Source organism: Anastrepha obliqua, chromosome 3 (assembly GCF_027943255.1).
Source record: "Anastrepha obliqua isolate idAnaObli1 chromosome 3, idAnaObli1_1.0, whole genome shotgun sequence".
NCBI classification, from domain to species: domain Eukaryota; kingdom Metazoa; phylum Arthropoda; class Insecta; order Diptera; family Tephritidae; genus Anastrepha; species Anastrepha obliqua.
Window position 1 is genome coordinate 33,900,210 of NC_072894.1, and position 12,110 is coordinate 33,912,319.

At 38.8% G+C, this 12,110-nt stretch overlaps 1 protein-coding gene across 1 annotated transcript in view; it reads right to left on the reverse strand.

The window, feature by feature from the left end:
* The window catches only part of LOC129242573 (putative mediator of RNA polymerase II transcription subunit 26), a 63,028-nt gene extending 58,282 nt beyond the window's left edge, over positions 1 to 4,746 (reverse strand). The window contains exons 1-2 of the mRNA XM_054879299.1: positions 4,602 to 4,746; positions 4,401 to 4,508 (exon numbers count right to left, since the gene is read on the reverse strand). Of these exons, the coding sequence (XP_054735274.1) occupies positions 4,401 to 4,508; positions 4,602 to 4,746 (253 nt within the window). The remainder of the gene's footprint in view (positions 1 to 4,400; positions 4,509 to 4,601) is intronic.
* Positions 4,747 to 12,110: the final 7,364 nt, after the last annotated feature.

Sequence of the window (12,110 nt, forward strand, 5' to 3'; positions counted from 1 at the left end):
AAATAGCGGTTCAGTTGTGAATCTTCAGAAAACAGAATTAGAGCTGTTTTGGAGGAAATACAAAATTTCAGAATTTGTGAGGTCAAAATTAAATGGTGTAAGGCTAGAAGTAGGAGATAACGCCAAATATTATATTTAGGTGTAATTCTCGACAAGAAACTAAATTGCAACATGAATGTCGAGGGCAGAGTAAGATAAACTACTGTAGCTCATGAAAAAAGTCAATTGGACGCAGGTGGAGAATTTCTCCGAACACCACTCACCGGCTGTATAGTTTAATTAAAAGTTGTTTGAAGACTGAAGAAAATAATTCAATAATATTGTATAAAAAGGGGCAGTTATTGTTGTAAAAAATCATTTGTATATTCAAAAATACTCAATATATGAAAAATTTTGACGAAATATACAAATTACCCAATATTGAAATAATGGTGCTCGAATTTAAAAAACCGGTTTTTAGTAAAGTATAAAAGTGTGCAAAATTATGCATGCAACGTTTTTGGCATTTTCGTTCCGCGAGAGGGAAAAAAGATATAACGTAGAGGAAAAGGAGAGAGAGAGAGCTGTACCTTATATATATCTTGGACACACTTTAGGCTATTTTTCCTGAGTTTTTGCTTGTGGCTGCTGATTTCTAGTGGGAAGTAACGCTGCTTACTTTTTGGCGCTTGTTTGTTGGTGCAAACTTGTAGGAAATACATTCTTGGTGCCTACTTTTTAGCATTATATTTCCTTGGTGCCTACTGTTTAGGGCGTATTTTGGTCCCTATTTCTTGGCGTTTTTTTTTTGGTGCCTATTTTTTGGCGCTTATTTCCGTTTCCTGGCTAGTACTTGTGCATATAATAAAGTGCTATCCATTCCGGCGTCGGATTTATTGGTATTGCCTTGCGGTAATTTGTGCCGTTGCTGCGGTCCTGGAACCGCTGCGTTTGTGCGGGTGATAAACGCTTGGAGTAGTGCGCGTTGTTGCTACGGTTTGTGCCCGGCGTTTACCTACATCGGTCGACCCTTCTCCGTTTTTTGTAAATTTTGTCTTTTCGCATTCTCTGCAAATGTTGTGAATTTATTTAGATAAAAATTCTTTTTTTCTCTCTCTCTCTCATTCTCTCTCGGGTCTCTCCCTCTTCCTTTGTCTGGCTTGAAAGTTTCACTTCTGTTATGTGTACTACGCTAAACGCAATTTTTTGTCGCGTGCTTACGCATTCATCGATTTGAAAGTAGTATACATTTTCTTTATTTAAGTAAAATAAAAGAAGAAATATTTTAAATAGGTATGCAATTTTTTTGGCCATACAACCAATCTGGCGGGTAGCATCAAGAAGGAAAAAAGTGATTTTTTTTTTACCACCCTAATGTACATAAATATATAATTGGTATACCCAAACGCTTCTCGTATTAAAACACCATTTCAAGAAATTTAACAGCAGACAACTTGCTTGCTTGAGTGAGTTGGAAAAGAAAATTCGCGTAGCTGTTAGAACATTTTTATGCAACCGCTATGCGGCCAATACTCCGGAAATGAAAGAGAAAATTATCGTTGTTTTAACAGCGGCTTGAAAGGATTGAATGAATGAACAGCAGTTTAAAAATAAAACAAAAATTTGCACTAAAGGATCGCCGAGAAGTCAAAGAACGCTGTGGATGGCTCTATATAAATACTCGTACAATATGCAGTCTGTGGTAACGTAGGTGGAAGTATTGAAAGGAATTTCTAAAAGTAAGTGAATGCAAAAAGTACGACCACAGTCGCGCCGCCGACAAATCGAAGGTTAAGAAAATATGTATATGAGCGACTGGTGCAGGCAGCCAAGCAGTCAGACGACTGCACAGGGGGAATATGGCAACGAAGTGCACTACATACCACGCAAACCTTGTTTTCGCAGTCAGTGAAGCCATTAAAAGTGGCAGTTACAAGAAACAGATTAAGCAGTAAAAGTTTTAGACGGCCAATTGGTCGCCTATTTTAAAACTAAGTAGGTTAGGTTGTTGAAACTTTGGTACAAGGAAATCGTAAATAAAATTAAATATAGTGCTAGTAGAAGGATTCAATGAGAAAAATGTATTTAAATGAATTTAAAAAGGATGAGCCATTCACGGGAAAAAGAGTAGAGTTGGATGAAAATTGAAAAAAATCTATTAAGGAAAAAATCTATAGGATTTTCAGAACGGATTGGCAAGTGCATGATATGATTTTAATTTCTAATTTGTGTGATTTAATTTTTAATTTGCGTGATTTTCTAGTTATGAGTTATTTGCGAAGTTGTTATTACGTTCAACTAAAACACTTGAGAGTGGATGTCGTTCCTAACCTTATCATTTAGTATTGAGCCCACAGCGTAGCTAGTCACTGACACTGGCTCGAGATTCTTAAGGTTTTGACGTGATAACGTCTTATGTGTCGTTACCTTGCTCATTTGCCGTTACCTTGCTTATTAGTGTTACCTTGCTCATTTGTCGTTACCTTGAATGAACTGCAAGCGAAAGCGCGGAACGAACGACAAAGCAAACAAAACAAACGAACGGCAACGTTCGACATCTTGCTCTCTCCTACTTAAGTGAGCGTATATATGTATGTATATGCGCATTTGTATATAAATTCACATATTTGTATTTGCATATGCCTTCTTCCTTTGTGCATGGTAATGAACCATTTCTCTGTTGAGAATAGGACGATGATAGAAAAAGTAGGAAATGAAAGGGAGTGTTTCGAGTGTAAAGTGTCTTGAAAACGGCAAATCGATGATGGTGCCTCTTAGTGTTGTTGACTTATTAACGTCTGATGCACAATCGAAATTGAAGATATCTTTCATGAATTTGATAAATGTTTCGTCATTTTTCACGTTTGTGTAAATGTAACTTAACCTATTCCATTGCAATTCCATTTACCTCCTCCTCTATATCCATACAAAATATCTACCAAACAAATAAAATTAAAATTTTGTTTTGAAAATTGCAACCATTACATCAATATTTTCTTATGACGTTGTCACGTTAAACTATCGTCAGTAAACCGACTTTACAGACAACCTCTTTTTTTTCAATTCTTTATGGGACTCGTATAGGAAAGTTATATTCAAAGCAGAACTATGGAGCATAGTAATCTAGCTCCCGGAAGAGTTCCGAGAAATTTTGAATGCCCAAATGTGAAATTTCTTCAAATGACCCCTTGCCCCGAACCTGTTGTTTTGCTAGGATAAGCATCTGCCTGTTATCCAACAGCAAGGCGGAAATCTCCGGATTCTACCTGGGTGGTCTTCTCTTGCTTTTTCCCATAGGACCTTGTCCCAGAAGCGTTCGCTTTATCAGTTTTTAATGGTAGACTGCGCGTAACGAGAGAAGCGTTTTTGTGAAGTGAGGTTGACACTGATACTTTTGTATTTTTTCCAGCCCATCCTCCTCCTCCTATTTTTATAACATGGATAGCTGGAAGCTACTCAAGAGTGTTGAAAGGAAACATAGTCAGAGCTATCTGGAAGGCTTCTTGCTTGCTCAATGGTGGTTAACTTCAATTGCCCCTAGGATCTCACTCTCAGTTACAACAACGACAGTAGTGTCAAAATATGCTTTCTCCGATTTTGATCGCAAGAACTGATACTCCGATAAATTAGGCCATGGGCCGAAGACAAAAACAAAAATTAGCTCGAATAATTTAGGAAAAGATGCAACGTACATATATTATTTTATTTCAAATGAAAAGGATTATCGATCAGGCCAGTCAATTGATACGATATATTCGGACATCGTACGAAAAACTTTCTCTGGAGGCTGTACATTTAAATAATAAGCAAATCGCAGAAATAGCTTGTGCATAGTTTCCAACCACTTAGGACTATTTTGAACGATCAGCGCATGATGGGTGAATGCCGATCACCTCACTTCACAAGCCGCAGTGAGTGGGGTATTCTCGTGGAACTGATCTTATTTTGCACAATGATGCTACCTTACGTGTGGTTTCGAAGCGCTTGTCCATCCTTCCAGATTTTTTCCATTCAAATTAGTAATTGTAGCTAAAACCGAAAGAAAGCTCAGAAGACAAAAATGTGCTGGGGGTGATAAAGTAAAGTCAACTATTTTTACCTATTTTGAAGGCCTAAACAAATTTTTTTAAGTATAAATACATTTCACATACACCAGGTGGCGACATCCGTGAACTACTATCCCGCTCTCAGTGAATTTGACAGAATTAGCTGATTTGCTGACGTAATATTTGGACATTTGTTGTATTTTTTGACATTTTTATTGTTATTAAAGAGTGAATTTAACCGACTCTTCTCCGATTCGCTCCTTGCTATGAGTAAATATGTTTAGGAATCATGGCATGACTTCCGGCATTAAAGGTTTTGTATCGTCTGCAAATCGCGTTTTATGCGCCTCCCTAAAATGACATTCCGCTACTCACCCAAAGTTTGGCTCAGCACCGTACGTCCATCTTCGCCATGACAAGCATTGCGTGCATCAAACGGATTCGTAAACTGCACGAATGCATAGCCCTTATGCATTGATATACCTGAAAATATGCAATTAAAAAATAAAAATAATCTCATTAATTTTCAAGTGATGGATGCAATTCGTATTGAAATAAATTTCCACTTTGACTTACCCGCCAACCGACCATAGATCTGAAACATTCGTTCTACGTCTGTCTTTGAACACTGGAACGTATTCAAATTGCCCACAAAGATTCGCGAATTCACCGCCTGTGGATCCTGCGAGTTCGTCTGATTGGACAGCTTTGACATCTTCATTGTGTCGGCGACGTTAAGAAAATGTGTCGCCGTGTGCTTGTAGAAGCTGTTAGGGCTGCTGGCCGCACTGCTGCTTATGCTGTTGTTAGCCGTTATAGCGGTTATTTTGGAAGCGTAAGGTGGAGGTGTCTCCGTCTCACAACGTGTGGGATGGGTGTGTGCGTGCGGGGAGAAAAGGCGAGTCGCAGGCGATGGCAGGAGCACAACCTTCGGCGGTGATTGCTTGAACAGTGGATGTGTGGTGTGCAGATGAGCCGACAACTGGTGCTGCTGCTGTTGCTGTTGATGGTGGTGATGGTGTTGCTGCTGCTGCTGCGAGTGAAGATGGTGTGGATGGTGGTTGTGCTCGGGGCACGTCGGCGTAAAATATAAAAACGCAATGATGGAAATTTAATAGTAAACCGGGCTGGCGAAAAATAAGAATTACTGGAATTTCAAGGATACGCGCCAGAAATAGATGAGTGTGACGCAATTGCCGTTGCCTGTTGTAGCGAGTGAATGCGGCCACTGACGCTCTTGCGAAATTCCAGCGCAGTGATGGATTTATTTCAGAAATTTCAACTTGACTTTTTTATGCTCTTTTTCAAGCAGGATTCAACGGCAGGATTATTTCAATAAAGCGCCTTAACCGGCAAGACCTAAGCCAGCGTGGATGTGGCGTGCGTCATATGCATTTTCATTGGTATGTGTGTGTGTGTGTGTGTGGGTACGTAAAAGTGTGTGCTTATATAATATTTTTTAGGCGGAGTTGTTTATTCTTTGTCGGCTTTCTGCCCAAACGCCTAGGATTAGGCTCGAGTACTTGTTTGTATGTATACCCGTTTGTTTGAGCAAATGATTTGCCTTTCACTTTTTTTTTGCCTTTGGTATTTTCGATTGTGGCTGCCTGTGGAGTTACCTCATAGTTCGCCTGCTTGCATTGTCCAACAGAAAAAACGATTTGTTGTTGCTGTTGGTGGTGGTTATGCTGACTTAACGATGTTGCTGCTGTTGTTGTTGACGGCGTAACCGCAGTTATTGATAACAATCGGCGCACAAAAACTGTACACAATGGATTAAAAAATCTGTAAAAAAAAGAAACAAGAAAGAAAGAGAGAGAGAGAGCATGAGAAGTGTGTAAATGGAAAAAATCAGTTAAATTGAGAATATGGATAAAAATGGACTGACAAGAAGATGTAAATAAGTCCATCATATAACAAGTTGTATTGTTCAAGCTTGCGCTGGGGGAGGGATTAACGATGGTATTTTAATATACATATACGCGTTTGTGTGTGTGCGTGTGCGGGTGTGTATTTATGTACGTTGGGCTAGTGGTTATATTTTTATGCGCCTAAAAGCACACAACCACCACGCATTCAAGCGAATATCCTCGGCCAGTGGTTATAATTGATTTTTCGCATTAAAATTCGATTTTCGGTATTAAAAATATACATCATGAAATGCACTGAAATTCAATTAATTTAAGTAGCTTAAATTCAGATTGATTGTTTTTATTAAGAACAGACTTTGTGTGTGGTTTAAAGCATATGAAAAATAAATTTTCAGTTCTAAATATTTAAAGTACGAAATTGACTAAATAATTGACTATTTAGTTTAAATTTGATATATTTGTTTGTGTCATACATTCGAACTCCTTTTTAAAGTATTTGCTTGTCTTATCAAACTAAATTGGTATCATTAACGTGGACATGTGGCTTAACTGCTAGCTGAAATTAAATCTTTAGCGCACGTCTGCAAGACCGTGAGCTCCTAACGGCAGATGATTTTAGAAACTTTTTCTTAGCGGAAATACACTTAACGGCTTGCCATCAGCTGCCAAGAGGCGACCGTTATTAGAAAAAACTTTCTATCATTTGATATTTCGTGCACGGAGATTCAAATCTGCGCACTTTCGAATGGTAGTCAAGCGCAAACACTTTCGACTGCGGCGGTCCCATAATCTCAGCAAAAAATCTGAGCAGGGGATTTTTACAAATAAAAACCAAAGTTACCCAAAAATTTTGACCAAAACCAGAAATAAAAAAAAAAACATTTTTTTATGTAATATTTTATTCGAAAAAATCAAAAAAAAACATGTCGAAAGGTATCAAAAAGAACCCAATATATTTGACTTTAAATGATTTGGTACTAAAATTTGCATCATCGAATAAATCTGATAAGTATTAGATTTTTTTGAAAATGTTTTCCATTTACATCTTTTTTTTAATGATAAGCTAATAAATAAAAGGATTTGCAGACATTTTTAATACCATTTTCGAAATACTTGGATCACAGAGCTTTTCTAATAAAAAACATTTTTTTTATTTCTAACATTTTTTGTTTCGGATTAACTCCAACTGCAACAAGGCTCGCCAGGCGTTCCTGCTTTGCACGCACTTTCTTCAATTTGTTAGACCAAGCAATGATAGGTTTCCCTCGGCTGGGTCTTTTTATCGGAGTCATGGTCTTCCCCTACGTCGTTGTTCTCTAACTTTCCATCCGAACACCTTCTCTACTGGAGCTTTTGCATCCATACGCTCGACGTGGCCCAGCCAGAACAAGCACTAAATATTGATGTGCTTCACTATGCTCACACCGTCGTAGAGCTCATACAGTTCGTGGTTCATTTGGCGGTAGTAGTTACCGCCAACAAGAAGATGGAAGATTTTCCGCAGTATTTTTTTCTCGAATACCTCGTGAGCGTCTACATCAGTCTGGGACATGCTTCAGCGCCATAGAGTAGCACGGGCAAGATGAGCGTCTTGTAGAGTGTTAGTTTTGTCTCGGGAGAGAGGTCTCTGCTACACATTTGCTTACTGAGATCATAGTAACACCTATTAGCAAGCGTGATTCGTCGGTTTATCTTCAGGCTGGCATCGTTTGTTGTTGTGATGGCGGGGCCAAGGTGTATACAATTTCCGCTGAAATGGCGTGTATCTTTCCTAGAGGACAACATATGCTCCGTCTTACACTAGTTAACCGCCAGACCCACTTCAGTTGACTCGCTCTCGAATGAGGTATCATCTCGGTTGCAGTTCCCTATGATGTCAATTCTGTTATCTTTTTCATGGGTTTGGCGTAGTATGAAGATCTGGTCCATGCTGGACTTATCAGGTCTAAAGCCACAATGATAAGGTCCCATCAGTGAGCTGGCATATGGTTTTAGTCTTTCACAAAATATGCTCGACAGAACCTTATATGAGATGGCAATGTGATTTCGTTTACTTGTTGATAAATATTACAAAAAATATTATAAAACTAAGTTCTCGCTGTTTTTTTTTTATGAAAATACAACTTTATTCTGAAAAAAATGGTTACAGGTGAAGTATTGCCCGTTGCTGGCTGTCGCGGTAAAAGTGTTCATCTTTTGAGGCTATCCACAGATCAAGCCATTTTTTTGATGTCTTCATATGAATGGAACTGCTGGTCAGCTAGACCATGTGCCATCGATCGGAACATGGCAGGTGGGGTAGGATTTCCCATTTCAGTGTTTCCAGGTAGGTTTTATCGGGTTTGGCAACGTGAGCCCGAGCGTTGTCATGTTGTAGAATCACTTTTTCATGCCTCTGAGCGTACTGAAGTCGACCCCCAGTGATGGTTTCGCTTGGTTTTAATATATTAAATAACACCAACTTGGTCCCACCAAATACATAGCATAACCTTCGCAGCGTGAATGTTCGGGCGAGGCGACGACGTAGAAGCATGACCGGGCAGTCTCCATGACTTTCTTTTCTTTGGATTGCTGTAATGAATCCATTTTTCATCACCCATCACGATGCGATGAAGAAAACCCTTCCTTTTTTGCCGCTGGAGCAGTTGTTCACAGACGAAAAAACGACTTTCAACATCCCTTGGTTTTAGCTCATAAGGAACCCAAGTCCCCTGTTTCTGAATCATTTCCAAAGCATGAAATCGCTTGAAAATCGACTGGCGGGTAACTCCTAATACTGAAGCAAGCTCTTCTTGCGTTTGATACGGATCCTCATTGAGCAATGCCTCGAATTTTTGGTCTTCGAAGGTGTTTGGCCTTCCTTCACGCGGACGGTCGTCAACATTAAAATCACCGTCTTTGAAGCGACGGAACCAATCTCGGCACGTTGTTTCACGCTTAAAGCAGCATCTCCATAAACTTTTTGTAGCTCTCATTGCACTTCAGCCGTTTTTTTCGAATGAAAGAGGAAAATCAACACTTCCCGCAAATGACGATTATTTGGCACAAAATCAGATATTTTTACAAAACCAAAAGTACATGATACCAAAACAAAATCACTAATGTGTCGAAGTAGTTTGTTTACCATATGTCTAAGCTTGGTTTATGACGTTTAGGTTATGTTAGAATCGGCTAGCACTCACTGCTGGCGGCATCTATTGACAAACAGCGGGAACTTAGTTGCGCACTTAATATTTGTCACATTTAAAATGCATTTTTTGCTTTTATTCTCATTCACCTTTGAAAATTTTCTGCGTTTTCTATTTCATTTTAAAAACATTATTTTTTTTTAATATTTTCATATGAAAATTATTAATTTAGTAGTTGGCCTTATAAATATGCCACCCGAATTGATCAAGTCGGTTTCAAGTTTCTAGCTCTTTAAGACATTCCATATGCTTTAAAGACACAACTGATGATTGGCTTTGTAGGTATGGCCCATTATGCCCCATTTACCATTCAAATTGTCATTCATTGTTAGACAGGCTTCTCATATCTTAAACCGACTACTTTTCCAGCAATCCTTTTGAAAGCACTTCACTCGCTTTCACCACCACACGTCGCTCCCAACCCGTTTGCAACCTGCCACGTATCATAATGAAAATGGAAATCTCAATAATGCAAACACCAAAAACACAACAAAGCATTCATTACAAGGACAATGAAACAAACAGCTCACTGTCATTCAGTCAACCGTGCAACCACCCGCTCAGGCGTGTGGCCGAGCGCACAGCTATTGAGGAATAGCGCTGGCATTGAAGAATAGGAGACATTTTTGCATACAATTGTAATGGCAGTCATTGCAGTCGACGCTCAGTACAGCACACAACCGTTAAAACATTAAGTGAGATAGGCAGTCATCCCGTCACTCATTCCTGCGCTCCCGCATTCATTTATACTCTTCAGCCATTCATGCAAATTGTTTGGTTATTCAGGCGAGTTTATTGTCATAAATATTTTTCATTTCCGAAACAACGCGCCAACAAACGCAACTTTGAACGCCGTGAAAGGACACATCTATCGGTATGCGAATGGCAGCATACATCTAGGAGCTTAGTATACGTATGTATATTTAATTTTTTATATTTTTATGTAGGTGTATTTTTTTATAATTTACTTCATTAACTTCCTATGAAATGCAACTGCAACAATTTCTTTCTTTCTTATTTTCTACTTAATATTGCGACTGCCGTCAACACGTCATATAATGACATATGTGTTGCATGCAACATGCATTTCCTTCAATTTATATATATTCCAGATTTTCAACTTCTACAACAATGAATGCCTTTCGTCAATGCATTTGTTTAATAGTTTGCCATTTCTTGCCAACATACTCGCCTCCTTCCAGCCATTCGTTTCACCCATCGTTAGTGTCGCTTATCTGACAATTATTTATTTTATTGTCAGTCACAAAGTCATAATGATATTATGCTGCTTAAACGTCTGATGGCATTTGCTAAAACCGCTTAAGTTGAGATATGAATATTTTGCGGGGTTTTAGGTGAAACAAAACGAAAGGAAATTTAACAGGTGTTTCTGGTTCACTTTTGACCCATTTAAATCGCCAAGCATAGACAGATTTTTTCCAGCCATGCTCCAAAAGATGAGCGATCTTTTGATACCATGGCTAAAAGCGGTATACACAGGATGTCTAAGGCCTAACTATATACCTATTATCTGGAGAGAAGCAAGGGTTTTATTTATACCGAAAGCGGTATAGTCCTCTCAAAGGTCTATAGGTCCATTAATTTTACCTCATTTCTTCTGAAAACGCTTGAGAAAATCCTTGACGCACACATCAGAGAAAATAGGATGTCAGACTTTATGTCTAGGGCACAGCACGCATACACTAAAGGCAGATCCATAGAGACTGCGTTACACTCAGTAGTGTTAGTTATAGAGAAAGCTCTAGAGTACAAGGAATATGCTATAGGAGTATATCTAGACATTAGTGATGCCTTCAACAATGTGTCGAAAGAAGCCATTTTAAGGGGCTTAAATACAACGAATACAGAACCCGCTGTTTATTCATGGATAAAGGTCCCGTTAGGTCGGCAGCGCAACTAGTAGCATATGCAGATGACATACAAATAGTAATGACGGGCAAATACCTAGTCACTGTGAGTGACATAATGAATAATACATTCGCTGCAGTGCACCAATGGGCAACACAGGTAGGCCTAGGGATAAATGCTGATAAAACAAATAGGACACTTTTTACTATTATAGAAGGTACAAGATCCCCTATTGGCAACCGCCGAATCTAAACGACATGGAACTAACTGTTAAAAACCACACAAAATACCTTGGAATAATTTTGGATAGTAAACTATCATAGAAGTACAATATATTAGAGAGGAAGAAAAACGCCAGAAACGCACTATACGCATGTAAAAAGGTGTTGGGAGTTACATGGGGTCTATCTTCTGCTATAATTTATTGGTGCTACTCAGCTATAGTAAAGCCAATATTACTATACAGTGCTCTGCGCTAAGAAAACCGACACATAAAAAGCCTATGGAAAGTACTCAATGTCTTGGTGCACTCTGCACAACAGGTGCATTGAGAACTACTCCAACGGCAGCGCGATGAAAGAATACTCAACTTGTCACCGATTGATATTGCGGCGGAATGTCTAGCAGCTAAATCTGCCGTAAGACTCAGCTCGACAGGCGAATTTACCTGTAAAACATTCGGACATAGCTCAATAGGCATTAGTGGGTCCAAACGGACTATATGACTCCGAAATGCAATTGGGTGAAGATTAAAATGCTTAGGAGCTTTACAATATGAGAAGTTAGAATACCTTTCGGGGATAGAGCTCCAAAGTTTATTTAGATTCGCAAAAGACGCAGACGTATTACAAGATGTCTACTACAAAGAAACGTAAGGGTCTAGCTCCATCTGGTAACACTAAGGATCAATAAGTATGTATATGTGATGGCTTTCAGCCAGCCAGGTCAACCTAACCTAACCTGGTTCTACGAGTTCTAAACGAAACAAGTAATTTTTCCTTAAATAGAGGAATGATTTAGATTTCTTTCAATCATTTATTGTACCATTAGATAAATAGCTCTTAAAATAAACATCTTTTCATAACATTTAAATTACTTTTACGCTACTATGACTGAGAGGCCAGAAACTCTACCCTCCGTGTAAAGTTCATTCTTCA